Source organism: Physcomitrium patens, chromosome 5, assembly GCF_059467195.1.
Source record: "Physcomitrium patens ecotype Gransden chromosome 5, ASM5946719v1, whole genome shotgun sequence".
Taxonomy (NCBI): domain Eukaryota; kingdom Viridiplantae; phylum Streptophyta; class Bryopsida; order Funariales; family Funariaceae; genus Physcomitrium; species Physcomitrium patens.
Genome location: NC_143414.1, coordinates 10955332 through 10975812, shown reverse-complemented (window position 1 = coordinate 10975812; position 20481 = coordinate 10955332). Strand labels below are relative to the sequence as shown.

At 31.7% G+C, this 20481-nt stretch overlaps 2 protein-coding genes across 9 annotated transcripts; both read right to left on the bottom strand.

Annotated features, from left to right (window-relative positions):
* Positions 1-6525: 6525 nt before the first annotated feature.
* Positions 6526-9495, bottom strand: LOC112282030 (uncharacterized). Of its 4 annotated transcripts, none has more exons than XM_090250503.1 (7): positions 9357-9495; positions 8795-8993; positions 8449-8665; positions 8167-8249; positions 7775-7987; positions 7367-7467; positions 6526-7111 (listed from the first exon to the last, which is right to left on the bottom strand). In XM_090250503.1, the coding sequence occupies exons 3-7, from the start codon at positions 8642-8644 to the stop codon at positions 6916-6918; spliced, it is 789 nt and encodes a 262-aa protein (XP_090106629.1). In that variant the 5' UTR covers positions 8645-8665; positions 8795-8993; positions 9357-9495; the 3' UTR covers positions 6526-6915. The 4 variants fall into 4 exon arrangements, with proteins under 4 accessions (XP_090106629.1, XP_024374916.1, XP_090106628.1 ...); XM_024519148.3 differs by having other exon boundaries at positions 9127-9466; XM_090250502.1 differs by having other exon boundaries at positions 8449-8675; positions 9127-9434.
* Positions 9496-13246: 3751 nt separating this feature from the next.
* LOC112282887 (GDP-mannose 4,6 dehydratase 1) lies at positions 13247-16005 on the bottom strand. Of its 5 annotated transcripts, none has more exons than XM_090250501.1 (5): positions 15867-16005; positions 15255-15550; positions 14557-14975; positions 13904-14373; positions 13247-13720 (listed from the first exon to the last, which is right to left on the bottom strand). In XM_090250501.1, exons 3-5 carry the CDS (start codon positions 14953-14955, stop codon positions 13531-13533), a joined length of 1059 nt encoding a protein of 352 aa, XP_090106627.1. In that variant the 5' UTR covers positions 14956-14975; positions 15255-15550; positions 15867-16005; the 3' UTR covers positions 13247-13530. The 5 variants fall into 5 exon arrangements, with proteins under 5 accessions (XP_090106627.1, XP_024376792.1, XP_024376794.1 ...); XM_024521024.2 differs by having other exon boundaries at positions 15411-15550; XM_024521026.3 differs by lacking the exon at positions 15867-16005 and adding an exon at positions 15664-15803.
* Positions 16006-20481: the final 4476 nt, after the last annotated feature.

Below are 20481 nucleotides of genomic sequence, written 5' to 3'. Positions count from 1 at the left end.
TCGTCGAATACCTATCTGTCACTAGAAAGCACTTTTCACAATGAGAACATCAATGAAACTACGCATCTGTTGATATGTTAATGATGGACATTTTTTTTATTTTTTTTATAGTTAAACTCGTGTAGTAGCAGATTTAATTAGTGTGATTTTCTGTCTTTAATTTTTTACAAAGAAGTGATATGTCACATTCATTTCAGTGCATCTTTTTGGATGTTGATGACTATTCATTGTGTGATGGAAGTCTCATATAAAATTAGTGTATTATACTTTGTTTCCAGTTGAATTGTCCAATTATTGTGAATTTGTTTTAAGGATACTTTAGCACATATGTTTCCAATACCAAATCAAGTCAAATTATAACAAAATAGTAACCATCATAATTATATCCACAGTCCAAGTTGGTTGCTGTAGCTAACTTTAAATTTTATTTTTCAAAGCAATTGAACTTGATAAAAGCTCAAAACATTTACAAATTATAGTCCAAACTACCATTCCAATCTTCAATACTTCTATTTTCCAAACAAAAGAAACTGTTTTAATGGCTTAACTAGCACATGAGATTTTTTTCATAAATATCTTTACAAACACATTTGCATCCATTATTTTTTGTTACTTAACACATTATACATATTATTTTTTCTTCACTACTTTCTCAAATAAAATGGTATTGTTCAAAAAAGTATTATGCACAAACATGAGGCAAAGAATCTTTTAAATGCAATGCAACTTTTATTGTCACACATAATACGTGTTGCCTCTATTTCTTCAAAACACATTTGTTATAATATGTTTAAGACAAATAGCATCTATACATATTGCTATTGTTGTAGAATATACTACCAAAAATATTCTATCACATTAGGTGAAATACTTTCAATTAAGTAGAGATTTTTCAAATAATTTTGTTGCAAGTTTCACCAATTTTGATGTTTGCAATAAGAAGAGTACCAATGGATTTGCATTCTAACATGTTCAAGTCTCTAAGCATCTCTCTAATATACTTAGGTTAGCTCATGGTGATAGTTTATTCTATAAAGTTTCTTAAATTCAATTCTAAATTAAATATATATATATATATATATTTATTTATTTATTTATTTATTTTTGAATTTCTCAATTCATTTTTTTTTCAAGATTTTAAGGTACAACATTTTTCTTTTCTTGTCTTTTGTTTGTTGGAATGATTATACTATTTGCTAAAATTGTTATATAGTTTGCTAAAACTCTAAAATCAACAAATTATATATATATGTATAATACACAAAGAAAGATTTATTCTATTTTTTATAAAATATTAATAATAACTATTTTTGTTAGTATATAAATATTATGATTTTTTTAAAAAAACCAAATCACACAACAATTTTTTAATCTATAGAAATGGAGTTTTGGCTTTCTTCAACAAAATACTTAGATAAGTTCATATACATATTTTTTCCTAATTTTGCATCTAAAGAATCTATTTTAGTATACATTTGATTCATCATCAAGTCCACAGCTTCATTAATTGCAAGAATATTTATAATAATAAAAAATTAACAAAATTATAATATATATATATATATATATATATGTATATATATTCTTTTGTATCTATTCTTAGTGAATAGTCTTTTATTACTATTTTTGCATTGTATTTCACAATTGTACCACATACATCTTTCTTGGCACAATTTTTTTTTTTTTTTTAATATTATTGTAATTTTTTAGGTCTTAACTTTTATATTTGTATTTATATTTTTATAAACAACTTTTATTTCTCTTTTAGTACTTTCTCTCATTCACTTGCATCTAAACATTGCATAGTTTTATGCAATATTAATCCATTAATATCCATTAGTAAATGAGATTTTGATTGTAAATTTTTTATCTACTTTTAAAAAATTAATATTTTTTAATCATTCTTAAAAGGGTCTCCAATCCCTTATAGAATATTAATAGTTGTTTTTTTTTTTTTTTTTTTTTTTTTTTTTTTTTTTTTTTTACCTACTAGTGATTTGATTTCATATAAGTTTTTTGTATAATGTGTAATAAGTTAACATGTTTGTAATATTGACAATGCTTAGTGATTAATAACTATTTTTTATTCATAATTGTGAAGGTATATTGTAGATTCATCAATACATAGGTTTACAACATAATTACCAATATACAAAAAAATTTGTAATTAATCTAGCTACTACAATGTATATATATGACTTTTTACAACAATTCATTTATTGGATCTATTTGAATTTAAGTTCTTACATAAGAATAAAATAAAAGAAATTGTTAGATAATTTAGAGAAGAAAAAATTATATAAGATGTCAATTTTTTATACTAAATTGAAAAGCTTCTTGAAACTAATCCAATGCTTAGCTTATGAAGATGTTGGTGAAGAAAAATTCTATTTCTATTCTTTTTGTATAATAGGTATTAATAAGAATCACCTTCTACAAACCAAAATTTAAGATACTCTTATGGCTTGGTTCAATAAATGTATATTAATCAAATAAAGATATTAATATAAATATAAAAATATTATTCTTATATGATTTATTAGATCTACTAAAAGATTATATAGTCTATTCTATGTAGAAGAATGAGTTCCTATCTATCTTGTTTCTATTGATCTTCAAATCAAGAATATTATATCCTAAGAAATTACAAGTAGAATTTAGAGCATTTTTAGAAGAAAGTATAAGAATGGTAAATTTTAGTATCAAGTTTATTTTTAAAACTATTATTTTCTTCAATAAGACACTGCATATAAGAATACATTGTTATAATGGAATAAACAATCATGATATATCATAAAGTTGTAAAAATAATTTATTATTTTAACAAAAGATTAAAGTATAGCATTATATCATTACAAAAGTTAAATCACCAAGTAGATTTCATCCATAATATAACCAAAAAAGTGCTTACAAAGTTAAGAACAATTAGAAAATATGAAGTTGGTATTATGATTGAGATTCCTAAATAATAAGACATTTTTCAATTATGATTGTGGCAAATAAGATATGTCATATTGTTTCATGAAGTTCAATAATTATAATACATATGTGTTATTTTTAATAGATTTATAATATATTTAAATTAATTCTAGTTATATAATTATTAATTTTAGATAAATATTTAATTAAATTAAAAAATTAATTAATATAACTATCTAGATTAATAATATATGTTAGTACAAAAAACAAAAATAAAAACAAAAAAAACAAAACAAAACTTATTGTTTAGTGGATCTAAGGTTTAATCTTTGATATTTTACATATAAGTGAGTCCAAAATTTAATATATCAAAAGGTTCTCTTGAAATTTGGCTTTGATTTGGAAATGGCTTGTTGATCACTCTATATTATTATTAGATGGTAATTTTTCTTGTTAAATATTGATCTATAAGTACTAATCTAAAAATAATTCTTACTATGACAAAGTTGGCATCTTATAGTCAAAATTCATGTTAGGAGGAATTTTGCACCTACAATTGATTTGAATTAGTCTGCATATAAATCAACTTTAATATAGATTGTAAGAATAGGACTTAGATAATAGAAATAAAATAGAAGAGATAAATTAGTGATTTGGAATGTGGCCTATATTTACAATTAATTTATACAAAAATCTTATATTAACAACAACAATAACAATTTGGCCTTATATTTAGTGCTTGATACTATACATCTCTCTCATAATCATCAACTTTAATGGTTACTTATCTTACTTTGATTAATTATTGGTGGCTAGTTATCTTTTTTTTAGCACCTATATACTTTCTTAACTTAATTTGTTCTAACTGAGACTTTAGAATGTTTGATTCTTACTCAGTTGGATATCTCTCATTTGCTTTCTATTATCCAAACCCTATTAGTTCAATTTGTAGATAGATCAAATGTCTCCAAGATATCTTCTACTCTCTAGATTTTATTTGTTTAGATTTGCTTATTAGATTAATTTTTAAAATTATACTTAGTTAATTAAGCCAATTAACAATTATCTTTATTTGAAGTGGTTTTGAAATTTGATTGAATAATAAAAATAGAAAGCTTAAGGCAATTAAGATATTTATAGATGCAAATTGCCTAACATGCCAACTTTCTTTTTAAAATGAATTTCTTTGGCACAAATGAGCTTTAATTGTACTTAAGATAATGTAATCAAGTTTTTTCCTTCTTACAAAGCAAAAGATATTCTTAATCATGAGCCATTCACATTACTCCTAATTTTGGTTTTACCTCATTTTAATCACACAAGACTATACATGATTTAAATTTATGATTACATTTTCTTTGCAACTCTTTTCTTTGAATACTTCTTAGATTCAAAATTTGAAAGCTTTTCAATTATATAATCTAGAATGAGTGCTTGCTCATCTTCAATCATCACACACTATGTGTTTTATCTTTTTCAATCCTATTTTTGTTTGATTGCACATACTTGTGCAATACATTTTGCTTCACATCATAAATGCATAACTTCAAACTAATAAATTTATATTAAGTTATGAATTTATCAGTTTTTTATAGCCAAGGATTTTGATTCAATCATAGGGATGAAACACATTGTTTTGGCATTCCCATCTTGCACCAAAAGAGAAAGATATTGCATATAATTAATAATAGATTGTTCATAAACATACAGTCAGTCAGTCGTATGTTTCAGCATCGAGATCACTGAAGGCAATGGCAGCTTGGAAAAGCAATGGCAAACCAGCATGCAGACTGTTAAGAGTGTAAGCTCAAGTGCATGTGTTCGCTTTCTTTTCCGCTTCACGCTCACTGTCAAGTTTTCTGTTTGTGGGTTCCAATTTGACCCACCTCTCGACAAGTTAAGTCCGCTCTGAGGGACATCCCCGGCCACAATATCAAACCAGCGATCAGGAAACTTACTACCTTGATTGTGACAACCTTCAAAATCCATGTCACTGGCGGACGAAGTAGAAGTTGTTTGTGGCACTGGAGGTGGTATGGATCTTAGATCTCGCATAGTAGCACTCAATATTAGTGCATTCTCCCTTTTATCCAATTCCCTGTGATTTGTCTTCAAATCCTCAGCTCCTCCCACTGCAAATTCATCATCTCCTGTAGCACCGCTGAAATTGATTCTATACCTTTCGACACTACTCTATCAGCTACCTGATATAACGCGTAAAACCATCGATGGCAATACCTTCCGACCATCGAAGACGAAGTTTCTCAACCAAGATCAGCAACACTATCAAGTGCAGCCATAAAGGAACATACGACACTTTCTTTTGTTCTTCTTATTGCTACATGGGTTCGAATAAAAAACCAACTCATGTTTCACATGCAACAAGTGTAGTTTTCAAACTGGTTAGCACCAAAAAATGGACAAGTTGAATGACGAATCGAAAAGTTGCAAGGTGAATCACATCCATCAGAGAATCTATACCTATAACCGGAAAAAGAGTGGAATCGTTTCAAAACAAAAAACTTAGCCCGCTTATTAAGAGCTAGTTCAAGCAGTGGCATGAAATGGGGATAAAAGCTTGTAGTTGGTTTACAGGGAGCAGAGTTCTCCAGCCTTTTCATAGCTTTTACTGCTTTGAAGTGAGGTTGATGGCACAAAGATATGCCCCTCCACATAGTTCCCATCCTGCAGTGTGCAACAATAAATATCTTCAAAATACTTTGAAAACCTTGGTTCCATTCAGCTCCAGTATGCACATGCTGGAGATGACAATCGTATTCATAAACACTCTTATTCAACTTAGTGTTTTGAAACTGATGTCTATACGTTGCATGGAAAACATTCTACCAACCCTTTGAGCAACTCCAAAAGTTGTGGATACAGTTCCTGCTCCCTTAGCTTCTGCACCTGTTGTGCGGCACCATCTACAGCTTGAATAGCTACCATCATTCGTACTTGAAGGGCCCTGGTACTCTCCCCAGTTTTGTCAATGTTAATATGATCCTCATTTCTGGCATCTTGATTTTTGAACAAATAATACTTTTTCTGTAAGTCGATTCTCAGAGCCTCCGGATTTCGAAAACCCCATAAACATCTTGTTTAGAAATATGGGTCAGTTGTGTACTCAAATCTCAATAAGGCTTCCACCTCCAAAACTACTGCAAGTCGATTAATGAATCTGATATTTCTGGTGTAACATACACACCTTAACCTCTGAGAAAAGCTTTGTTTCCCATATGGGAAGGGACCACGCTGGTTACAAGGGAGGAGGGCCTAATGACAGGGCAGGTGTTCTGGAAGTCATTTGTGTTTCCAGAAGACGCATCATATTCAAAAAATTAATTTGACACAGGTTTGCAAAGAATTGAAGGCTGAGATATTATGGAGCCGTAGGATATAAATAGATAAGGATACATCAGATACGTCCAGGGCTCCCAGTGTGCTCACTGAAAAGTAAGCAAAATGTGGGCCAAAGGGAACGACGAAAGCAAGATGGTAACCAGACGAATCCGTGGGTGTGGTTGATTGAACATTTGAACTAACAGGGTCACTCCAAATTGGGGTCCGCAATAAGAAACTGCAAATAATGGGAGAATCATACACGCATTGGCTCATGAGAATCCTGTGCATTTCGAGGACTTGGCAACAACAGCGTATTTTTCCGTTATGTTCTAAAGACTTTCAACTTCGAAAACTCACTCGTACAATGATGCATGACGAAAAGATGTTACTGTAATCTCTACACCAAATAATGTTAACAAGTGCATCGGACAACACCGCTATTTCTCAATACTGAAACTAATAGTAATATAAAAAGGGAAATTAGCTGAGTACACCTGGCGCATACATCAAGGATCCTGATGTTCACTCTTTGCTGTATAATCTGACCCCGCAATCCGATTAACGAACATCGCACTCGCTAAACAAAGAATTTTGAATAAGGGAAATACTGGTCGCATAACAAAAGGCCAATCTCGTGAACTTTGTGCACCCACGTTAGATGGAGCTTCCGCTACCAACGGGTCCTTGCCTGTGAGAAGGCTGCAAACCAAGAGATCTTGCCCTTCTCTCTTGCTCCCTTTGGATCAAAGCCTCAGCATCTCTCAAGATTTTATTACGTTTCTGCTCCTCTTCCTGAGCAGCAATTCTAACCGCCGATGCGAAAGTAAAAATCGTTTTGGCTGAGTTGTGCCTGTTTGAGTAATCAGATAAATGGAACAATTTTAAAATCTTATTATAGGTAGAAAATGAATGAAGTTTCAGTTTCCTGTCTACCGACCACGAAGATATCAAACAAATCGCTAGTTGTACACATCTTATAATGATGATGACTATTATTATTATTAAAAGAAAGAAAAAGAAAGAAAGAAAGAAAAAAACCAAACAATCAAACAAAATTCTTTAGCTTCAAAGACGACGATATGTATTGTGAGTAGGCGGGAATTACTGCAACTCGTGATTTCTTTCTCCTGTGCCCCCCAATGACACAATTCGTCCTACGGCTTCCTTGCAAAGTGCTTCAAAAAGTTGCCAGTCAGCCCCTTGTTCCTGCAATTGCAAATCCACCAAACCCAAGGTTCTCAGTAAAATATTTACAGCACATCACAATGGCCATACAGATGCTCAACAAACCGTAAAACCGGATCTGCAGTCAAACCGTATTTCGTTAGGGTGATAGGTAAATTAAACCTTTAGACTAAAACTGAACACAAGAAAGATTGCGAACTGTGGGAGCATTTCAAGACGTTCGCTATTAGAATTATGCTGCTCGTACAAGTTCCATTCCATTCATGGTGCAAGGGTTTATGGATACAAATTATGCTCACCAGCGACGATGAAGGACAGGAGACCATACCTCTACGCACAAAAGTGCTGCATAGTAGAAGTCATGCACCATCAAATCCCTGTCATAATGGTCCTTGCACATCCTGGTCAAGTTGATATACTCTTTCAATTCTTTCAGTATTGAATTATTTTGGAAATCTCCATACCTCATAGCTTCATCGCTCATGGAACCTCCGAGAACCAAGACCATATCTAGCGGCACTGCACTTCTCTCACCATCAATCTGCAATAAATGCGCGATAAGGACTCAGTGAGTAATGGCCAGTTCAGTCTTGAGTTCATAACAATGGCGTTTATGTTACCCCAATACACTCGCAAGATAATTAGGCATCTCCACAACATCACCTTAAATACAAGGAACTTAAAAAATCATGACAAGATGTTTCTTGAAGGACTACTGACCAGCCTCTTCGCAGTTTGCTTCGAGACAAGGATGACTTCATGAGTATACCCAGCCCGGGAGAGAAAATCAAGTCTCTGCAAAGCTGCAAAAATACAAGTTGACCAATTCGATTGAGACCATTGATCCAGTTCCCTTACTTAAGCTTTATACTCTTCTGGTCGACTCCTCACAAAAAGAGCATATCAAGAAAAATTTAAATGGTTCAGATACCCACCGAAGAACTCCTAGTCACTCATGAAATGCCTCGTCTACTCGTTATATACCAGTATGTAGAACATCACCTTGAAACAGAATCTCCCTAGGAGAAACTCCTTTCTTCCTAAGCTCCGCGATCACATCAGCCTCGTGCTTGGTGGCGTACTGCTTACGCACCTTACTTAAACCCCCAGATACCGCCGCTATGCCTTGCTTGGTTGCGTTTTTCATCAAACCGAGCCCTATGAGCGCTATCGCTCCGGCTGCATCCGCCTTACGCATCTCGAATCTCTTTACACCAACCTAAAAAATGCTTCGACACCAAAACAGAAGTCACGCAATTTCTTGTGCTCAATTCCCAACTATGAAACTTAGAATTACAATTTAACTATGGAGATGCAGACTGCAAGATCTGTCGCTGCTGTAATATACCCTTTAAGTATCATTTACTAGCAACAACGCGCAACGACGAGCAACGACGAGCAAAGATCTCGAGCGCTGCTGCCTTGTATCCGCAACAACACGATTATCGAAACAGATTCGGCGAATTGAAGAATGCGATGTGGATGCACAAATCATGAAAACACACCCACGCCTTGGTGAATTATGGCAACAATACGCAAATCCATATCTGTCACAAATCATCCTCATGTTAAAAATAATTTAATATATATATATATATATATATATATATATATTGATGAAAGATAGTGAACAAAAAACCCGATCAGTTAAAACAGAATGCAACAACGCGTAATACATACCTAAGGAGTTCGCATCATGCGCGTAAGAACCGAAGCTCAAAATGCTAGCGCAGGAGAAAATGAGCACTAAAATCACAAATGGCCTAAATTTCCAGAAGATTAAAATGGTTCGAAAGCTAGAATCCTGCCTTCAAGTACTGTCTACGAGAAAAAGGAAACACGGCTCAAAAAACACTTCCATGGTGGTATTGAGAGAGAGTAAGAAATGGAACCGCATATGAACTTCGCACCTAATTCGACATAGTTGACCATGAGAAATGTGCCAAGAAGAGTAGTATTCTCCGTGAGTGATGAGAGAGCTCTTGGCTGCTCCTCCTCCTCCTTGGACAATAAATAAACTTAATCCCCCATTCTAATGTAGTGTATTCGTTTACAGCATAATTTTCATGCCGTCTCCATATCCAACGATCGTATACCTTTGCTGATGAATACTTCGGAAATTTGGAGGATGGATGAAAACGTTGGCGGATGAATCTTTGGATGTTTGTATGGATGGATACGTGGGGTGGAAGGATGTCTTGATGGATGGGAGTGTTGGTCGAGTGATGAACGATTAGTCACGTTTGCTCACTCATCCATCCAACCCCAACTTCTGCTCTAAACTTGTCCTTCCCAAGCTAGAAGTAGTAGTAAGTGAAGTTTATATATATATTGCATATTTTTAAATCGAAAAAAAGGAGGGTTTATTATAATGAATTATGCATTCAGTCTTTGTTTTATTTATTTTTTTATATGCCTATATCTTTATTTCTTTTTTAATATTTTAGTTAACTAGTATCCATCAACTTAGATTACTTTCAGGGTTTTCTTGTCTTGTGTAGAGAGTTAAAATTTTAATCTTTTAACATTTCAAACTAAATATTTTTAGTTTTTAATTTTTAATTTTTATTTTATATATAAATATATATATATATATATATATATATATATAACTTATACATAATACAATGTTAATGAACCAAAGTTTAGTTATTTTACAATTTATATTTAAAAAAATTAAAAATTATAATTTCATTAAAAAAGTGTCATTAAAATATAAAATAATAAAATTAAATATTTTTCATTTTTAAAAATAAAAATAAAAGTAAAAAATATTACATGGATATATATAGTACTTAAATATAGATATAATTTTTTATCCTTCTTCAATACTTAGAATTAATATTGTTATAATTATATAATTTATTTTAATTTCTTTTCAGCTGTTAAATAGTATGTTTTCTAGAATAAAATAAAATATATTAAATAGTAATTGCTTATTTTAAATACATTGTTAAAGAAATGTGTCTTTTAATTATATCTTTTCATACATTTTATTATTTAATACAATAAATTTAGATCTCATAGAATTATCTACAATTTTATATATTATATAAAAGAATTAAACCATTTGAATAAATTTATTAAAAGTTATATGTTTATTAAATCAAAATATATCTATTATTTCTAATAGAATTTTTTATTAAATTATTTGTATAAAAAAAATAAAAATATTACCATTTTTAGTAGAGACTTCTTTAATATGTTGTTTGGCTAAGTCTAAAATATTATCCAACTAATACCATGGTAATTTTTCTTCACCTATAAATGGGTTTTAATTAATTTTAACAAATTATATATATATATATATATATATATATATGTATGTGTGTGTGTGTGTGTGTATGTCTTGTCCATTCCTTCCAACTAAGATCAAAACTTAGGATCAAGGGGAGCAAAGACCAAAGGAGCTTTAGCCTAAGTTGAAAGAGGGCTAAGGCAAAGAATTAAAATGAAGAAATTAGGTAATATAAAGAAGAGCCAAAACATTATAGCAACATAAATAGTCTCTTGCAACTATAATTGGCATTGATTACATCACTAGTGCCATGCCACTTTAATCCACTACTAATAGCACTAACCTTCTTAGTTATTCACTTTGGCATAAAACATTACATTAATACTATTAATCTTAGATCTACCTTATTTGTTGGCTATGCACATTAGGCGGAGCAAATCTAAGACTAGTACTTTTCATCCATGTGACAAGTTACCGATGTATTAGTTGAGTATTATTCTTTTCAAACTAATATTATTTACAATGTAACAAAAAAGATTTTTAATCAATCTATTCTTTGAAAAAATAAATATCTTATTCTATAATCAAAAGATATGGTTATAAATAATAAATAAATATATATATATATATATATATATATATATATATTACTTGTACTTCTTTATTTTTTAAATATATAATAACATAAAATAAACTTTATAAGTCATTGAAAAAATAATAATATACTAAAATATTTAAAAGTAATAAAATTTATATTTTTAGTAAGATATTGTTGTAAGATTTGATATAGATCTATTAAAAATCCTATTCATATTTATCTTTTATTTCATATTTTGTATATTGATAATAATATTCATACTACTTTATTGTATATCTTAGATTTTTTTTATATCTTTTTATATTATTTTGATATATTATGGATATATTTATTTTCAATAATTAATATTTATAATATAAAATCAATTATTTTTTTAAAGAATTAAAATTAAATTAATTTATTATGTTGTTTTAAAAAATATTTACATTGGTAGATGTGTTGAATTAATTTTAAAAAAAATTATAAGGTTATTGATGTAAAATGAGCTACAATATTTGAAATAAATAAAACTCAAAATATTTTATTTTATTTAAAGTATATTATAAGCTTTATACATACTTATTACAATATATATTTATTTTACAAATATTTGCTTAATTTATAAAGGGAATTGCAATACTACCATAGTTTTTACTATTGCTACAACTTACTATTGACCATATGTCACCACAATTTTTGCTATTGCTACCACAACCCACCACCCATTCAACTTATTTATTTAGTTTTTTATTTCAATAAAAACAATCACGATTACATTTCTAATATGTTATATTTATTTTATGTTATTATATTTTAAAATTTTATGCTTTATTTTTTTATAGAAAATAAATTTTGTATTAATATTGCATATTTAAAAAAATATTAAGCAAATTTTTTTGTGGCATTAACAACACCCTTTATAAATAGTATTTGTTATCACAAAACATTCAATAATATCAAAGATGCAAATTTAATTTGAGTACAAAAGTATTGCATTACAAATTATCCTTGTGATATAATAAAAAGGCATAGTTTCACATGCTTAAGTCACCTATTATGTAAACAACCTTACACAAATGCTATATATATATATATATACACACCAATTTTCTTTTCATTCAAATAATTGGTTTAAAAAAGCTGCCAATTCTCAAACAGCTTTCGAGTATTTGGAGTAGGTGTTGATAGATTGATGGTGGAAATGGCACTTTTGTCCTTTTGGACAACCCAAAGAAGGTAGGCTCATGAACCTGGCCAGGCAGCTGCGAGTTCAAGATTATCCAAGGAATTTGAATTTACATATCTGACTACAAGACAAGGCTAAACCAGGTTCTATGACCGGTACCATAAGACTTAATTAGAAAATTATTAACAAGAATAATTATCATTTAGTCCATACTGAGCGACAAATTGTGTCTTGCTTGTTGCCGTGTTTGGTTGTTGGAGTTTGTATCTCCACGGTATCTGCAGGGACAACGTGTCCAGCAACGCAGCACACTTATCTCTTCCACACAAAAAGCAATTTCAGTCTTTATATGACGTGCAGGATATCCCGAAGGGGACCCATCGGATCATCAGAGTGTCTAAGTTCAATGTAGTGGTGCCATCACTATGCTCATTTTGCCAGGTGTGAAGGATGTGATTCGGATATATGTGAAGTTTCATCTTGTCCTAGTTCTGCAAGTAATTGCTTTTGATCACAAAATTTCAGTGATTTCTTATTGTAAACATTTAAAAATGGTATAATGCAACAATCCAGTAAAAATCAAAATGAATGGATCCTGAAAAACTCCCAGCTATCATTCCGAACACTTTCAATGTTGCACATTGTAACCCAGAGAAAACCACATCAGCCCCTCAAAGCATCTGCACTCGATGGAAAAACTCTTTTTAATTTCACTCAAGAACAATACCACCACGAGATCAGGAGATGTGATATACACAGCCAGTTACTGAATGTTATCCGACAACAGAGCCAACAGAGGTTCGTGGTAAATGTTAGCATTATCAAGGTATTCACCATAAATGTATGGTCTGAAAGAGTGATCACTGTTGGCCTTGCAGAAAGCTTATTCCACTATCCCAACTAATTTCCAGGGCACCGATACTAGATATTTAACGATCTATCTCTCCTATTGATTGCTTGGATATCCGGTCGTCTGTTAAACCATCTTCGGCATTTGAGCCAATGAATGCATGGGACTTAAAGAACACATTTTTTCATCTTCTCATGGTATAAAAATAGGAATGAAGAGTGGATTGATGTGCTTCAAGGCTGTTGGTGAGAATCAATATAACCGTTGTCCACTAGAACCTTCTCACGTTTAGCTCTCTCCAAATCACCGTCTACCATCATAGCAACCAACTGCTTGAAGTTGACTTTTGGTTGCCAACCCAAACGCTCTCTGGCCTTCTGTGCTGAACCTCTCAAATTATCCACTTCGGAAGGACGGAAATACCTGAAACACACCATGAACAGAAGTAAGACACAAACTGAAACTTGCGATCAATTAGACTATATTATGCGAGCTACCGTGACTTCCAACATGAATATTTGAAGGCAAGAGTGAACTATCATGTATTGTGTAAAACACCATGAATTCAAATTCTATATGAGAAGACAAGATCTGGGAAGAACTAACCTGGGATCGATTTCAACATGATCTCTCCAGTTAAGACCAACGTAACCGAAGGCTTCCTCAAGAAACTCTTCGACAGTATAAGAACTCTCGGTAGCAAGGACATAATCATCTGGCTTCTCCTGCTGCAACATAAGCCACATACCCTCAACGTAATCTCCAGCAAAGCCCCAATCACGAGATGCCTTCAGGTTACCAAGGAAGAGTTTCTTCTGGAGCCCAATCTTAATACGACCAATTGCTCGAGTAATTTTTCTGGTGACAAAGTTCTCTCCTCTGCGTGGTGACTCGTGGTTGAAGAGGATCCCATTACAAGCAAAAAGACCATAGGCCTCTCTGTAGTTCACTGTATAAAAGTGAGCAGCAACCTTAGCAACTGCATAAGGACTGCGAGGATGGAACACGGTGGTCTCGTCCTGGGGAGGAGGAGTGGCACCATACATCTCTGATGATCCGGCTTGATAATACTTCACCTGATGAAAATCAGATGCCAAAGATCAGAAAAATTGCAAAATGAGTTTGAGTTTGAAAGGACAGATCAGCTTATCGAAATAAAATTTTCAACTTCGAATCTCAGTAAGTGTTGTCATGACAATTCTCTCCTCACGGAATGCATCTGAATAAAGTGAAAATATGAATTTTCTTAGAAAGCTTACTTGGCGTCCGGTACTTTGGACATGAATGCGCACAGCTTCAAGAAGCCTTAAAGCGCCAGTGGCAACAACATCAGCTGTGTAATCTGGATTCTCAAAAGAAACACCGACATGAGACTGGGCACCCAAGTTGTAGACCTCATCAGGGCAGATAGTGTCCACCCACTTCCGCAGAGAGGAGGCATCCGAGAGATCACCATAATGCAATTTCATGCGCGCACTAGAGTTGTGGGGATCGATGTAGATATGCTCGAGTCGCTGCGTGTTAAAGTTGGATGATCTTCTAATAATGCCGTGCACTTCGTACCCTTTCTTGAGAAGGAACTCGGTCAAATAAGACCCATCCTGGCCAGTGATACCTGTAATGAGCGCCTTCTTCAGAGGTGCGTCTCCTGGCGCCATAGCTACCAGATCTGAAAAAGCTGCAGCGTAAGAAGAAATTATTAGATGAACACACGCAAGGATTGGCTTCCAAGCCGTCCATTCCAGCTATTTCGAAATCAAGCAAAACCAAACAGATCGTCACAATCCATCAGGTGATTTCTCTGAAGTCACGCATTCCGCAGGCTACTGAATCCCAACACAAATACCTTATCGCAGCGAATTAGCTTTGAGACTTCATTCAAGAACAAAATACTCTAAAAATGCTCCAGAACGTAGATTTGACCCCTACTACATATTTTGTGCAAAACCTCACTTACTCGATAGTTATCACCGATCCACTTCAACAGAGGCGATCTGAGAATTTCCACACAGGTCTTCCCCTTCCCAAGCTCCACACAATGAAATCAGTGAAGCCTCATGACTCAGATGTAGCCCCGAGACAAGATGCGCAGCAATGACACAATAACTCTCACCAGTAGGTTTGTGTGCCATGTTGCTAAAATGAGCCGCCCACCAAAAATAGCTCCCCCAAGTCTTCAGAAGTCACCTTCTTCCAACACCAAAACGTGGGCGAGGGTTGATTCAAGTCTAATCTCGAATGCAGATCCCACACCTTTCAAACCCCACCATAACCAACCCCGAATCACTCGACACCCTTGACGTTTGGAAGTACAATCAACAATTTTGGAAAGATCACATTGATTGAAGGCAAAAGTTGCACCTCACCCGGGACAGAATCACCATTTATCGCTTTAGTAGCATTATAACCCCCCACAGGCTTCCAAGTACGAGTCCAGGACTAAGGGAGGGGCAGGAAACTTCAATCACGATGGCTCCATTGCTGACGAGTACTGTGGAAAGCCAAGATTTACCGCACCATTCTAAATGCGAATACTCTCACCAGTCGGGTAATGACACGCAATTCTCACCAATCGGAAATCGGATGGCATCCAAAAGCAACGGATGGGCTCCGATCGTGCTCGCCAACCTCGTGGTCCTGCTCGCATTTACAGCATCCCCTGCCGCCGAGGAGTGTCAGGAAGTCGTGACGACACCGCGCGTGATGACGCAACAGAAACGGGGGCGGAGTGTGGGAAAAAATGAATCGGTGGGTTGCCTCCGCCCCGCGTCGCGAGGCTTAGCGAATTGATGGCGCGCGATTTGTGCGGTGCCCCGCCGATCTGCGTCGCAGCCTCTGTTTCGGTTGCGGTGTCGATTGCCGGGGCTCCGTTCCTTTCTGAGGCCTCTCGCGGTAAACAGCGCCGCTTGAGCCCGTTCTTGTTCGATCGTTCGTTCGTTCATTCATTCGTTTGCCGTACTTGAGGCACGGCGAACCCTAATTTAGACTTGGAATTCACAAATTTCGAGATTGCAATATTTTATGTGATGTATTTGGCGATGCTCGTTTGGATGAGAAAGTCCTTCTTTTGCCTTGATTGGTAAAATCTTTGCTTTTTTGGGGGGGATTAATTGATAAGAATATGATAAGGCAAGTTTGTCTTCTATGTTGTAGAGTAATTTTTGTTTTATAAGAAGAGTAGTGGATTATCCAATATATAATAATAAATTGATCTTATTTGTGTAATACAAAAATATAATTTTAAGTAATTTTTATTTTTTATAAAAAAATTTATAGGGTAATAAATGGAAAAAAATATGATTAATTTGAAATACATGCTTCTTTAAAATTTTAAACTTATATTACAAACATTAATCAAAAAAATTATGGTTCATTGTTGATTATGCTTATATGATTTTTTTAGGATCTTATTGTAAATATTTATTTTTTTATACAAAATGTGGTTGATATTTTTTAAATATTATAATTAAAAAAATTACTTATGATACATTTAAAGCAATGTCCAAATACAAATGATAAGATAAATAGAACAATTATATATATATATATATATATATATATATATATATACACTATCCTTTCAATACTTAATTTTTTTTTTGTATTTGTATTTTTTAAATTATTATTATCTCTTATATAAAACAACTTAGAGATGGACAAATCAACGGGATTGTCACAAACACAAATATTTATTCTAATAATTATCTAAATAATGTGAATAGGTAGAACTAGATAAAAGTAGTTTAATTGTCAATCTATTAAGGACAATAATTCAAAAGAAACATAAACAAATGAGATAAGTATCAAAGAGAGATAATAAAATAATAGTAAGAAAGTATATATATTTAAGAAGGAACTAGAATGGCTATTGCCAAAAACTAAAAATCTAGAGACTTTTGAAACTAAATTAGAAGTAAGAAATGAGTTAACAAGAGTGAAGAAGGTTTTATTCTTGCTTTTATATATACTATCTACATAGAAGCTACATGGCAACTTATTGATTACACTTAATCTTCTATTTATATGGATTTTATTATGGATCTTCTAAGTTCAAGTTTATATGACTTTATATTTGTGATCATAGATTGTTTCATTAAGATGGCACATTTTGTAATATATACAAAAAATATTTCAAGTAAAAAAAAAAAAAAAAAAAACTTTTACTTGATAATATCTATTTTTATCATGGATTGTCAAAAGATATTATATGAGATAGAAGAATACAATTTCTATTAAGATTTTAGAAAATCCTTTTTAAGATATTGAAAGTCGATATAAAACTATCTTTTGCCTTTTATCCCTATACTAATGGGCAAGCAAAACATATGAATCAAGGTTTAGAGTAATATTTAAGGTGTTCCATCAAGTATTATTAAAATGATTAGTCAACTCTTTTGCCATTGGCAAAATTTGTGTACAATAATTCAGTACATTCTTCTATTGAAAAAACACATTTTTTTGCCAATTATAATTATCATCTACAACTTCATAATTTTGACTTTTTTAAAAATTGATAATCCTATAGCAAAAGATTTTTAAAAATTATTCATTAGAGCTACATGCAACTATAAAGGCACAATTAAAAGGAACTTAAGAATGACAAAAAATTTATGCAGATGCCAATCACAAAGAACAACCATAATTCAATATGGATAATAAGGTATGATTACTTTATTGCAATATCAAGACTACTTATCATTGTGACAAATTGGGCTATTGTACGCTTGACACGTTTTCTATTTGTAAACAAGTCAATCTAATTGTTTATTGATTATATCTATCAGAGTCAATGAAGATCCATTATGTATTCCATGTATCTCTTCTTGAACCATACAAAATAGTAAACATATTGAAAAGAAGACAAGTACCACCTCCTCTTATAGAAGTGAATAATAATAAAGAGTTTGAGATAGACAAAGTTTTAGACTCAAGGTAATGTTCAAATAGGTTGAAATATTTTGTACATTAATATAGATATGATATTAATAAATGTATATGGAAGCTAGCTAAGAATCTTTCACATGCAATAAAGAAGGTTGATGCTTTTCATCGACATTATTGATTAAAACGAAGATAAAAAAATAAAGCAATTTCTCACTATAAAAAAAATAAAGGTTGGTAAGGATTACACTTTATTATAGTTTATGGTTTTGCATATTCTTGACATTGAAGATGAAAAATCAACATCCAACAAACTTAACTCATGAGCTATCATTTGCATATTTTATCAAACAAGACACTGTGATTGTTACAACCTTCTAGATAACAAAACAAAGACAAAGATCTTTAAGAATGATATATTCTTCCTCAAATAGATGGCAAGATAAATTGTGTTTGGTATCATGACCTTAGAAGAGACTCAAGATGTTTGGTGATATTACTAGAGATTAAAACTATCTTTTATGGAGTTCCAAATGTTTTATTTGAAAGAAGCTATAAAAGCCTCAATAATGATCAAATTAGATGGTGGTCTTCTTGCCTTAGTATAGGATATTATCAATGGTTGAAATGACATGTTAATTTTTTTTGAAGGTAACAAAGATTAGAGTACATTGTTGTGTTGTGATTTGGCTACTATGTGAAAATAATACACATAAATATTTAATGTACAATTTACTATATAATGTGATAAGAGCCATATTATTAGATTTTAGTTAGTCAAAAAATATGGTTAAATTATTACTTTGAAATGGCTAATTTAAAAGGACTATTATTAAAATTGATTTTATATTGATAATAGTTTTATATATTTAGAGCCACTTTTATTAGATACTAGTGACTTTTGAAATCTTATTTTGTTTCTTTTATTTGGTGTTTAGAGCATATATTATGTAAATCTTATATGAAAAAAGGATTGGAAAGGAATTTTGGTAACAAAAAAGAGTAGTTAGGACATCTATATGGATGAATGGAGATGGATGATGAAATTCTCAATTGCTATTGGCCAAAAGGCATGCCAAATGGGCTTTAAGGAGGTTGTCGAAAGCCTTCTTAGGGATTAGGATTATTCTTTTGAAATCATTCAAATTTAAGAGGCTAGAATTAGAGAGTTTAGGATTTTGACCATGGTTTTGGTGCAAATTTTGGATGATATGCAGTCCTTTCGAGAAAGATATAGGTGCTCAAAATTAGGGTGTGGATTTTATACCTACTGTCACTCTTTTGGACATAACGTATGCATTGAGAATGCAATGAATGATCAATAATTAGGATTGAAGAGGGCATTTTTTTAACTATATTTCTTACGTACTACTTGATGAATTCTAAGCTAGTATAAAATAATTATAGGAAGTTGAAGTCAACACTTGCAATCTATGGACAATAAGTCACCCGATTTACTAATAGTTGTGTTTCAAGCTATATCTTGAACAATTTAATTAGATTTTGGCTAAAAATTTCTAAAAATATGTATTATCATGTTAACAAACTTTATAGATAAGTTTTGTGGCATTTAGAATTTGGATTTTTGAAATATAAAGAAAATAGTGTTCAAGTGCTTATAAATTAGGATTAAAAGTACTTGCTAGGATTTCTAAAATACTAAATAATCTGTAGTAGATTTATGGTTTATTATTTTTATAACAAAGCTTAAGGATATAGCCTACATTATCAAATAAATTGAGAAAAATTGAATGGTTGGATCAAGAGTTATGAATTTCTAACGTTCAAGGAGAAAAAAATCCTTTGGAGAAGAAAAATATTTTGAAGAATTTTTGCCACAATTGGGTATTTTATGCAAAGTAAAGGGATTTTTGAGAGCTAGTACTTTAAATATATATATTAAAGATGGCAATATGGAGCTATGAAAAAATTAGTATATAAAGATGTATATTTGTAAGATGATTATGGATTATCTTTAAGCTTATGAAAAATCAAACTTATCGGCAAATAATTAGTTATGAATTGGTATAACAAAGGTTGTTAGGATATTTTTAAATCCTTTAGAAATCCTTATATATAAAGCTTTTTAAATATAGAAGGATTTTATCATTAAAATATCTTTAGATATTATTATATTTCTTTGGCCTTTATAATAAGAAAACATCACTTTAATATAATTTATTAGAACTTGTCCAATAAGTTTAAACTAGATTCTCTACAGTTAGGTGCCCAATGTATTTTCACATAGAAAATTATACCACATGACAACGTAGCAAATATAATTTGCCACATCTCTGACTTTA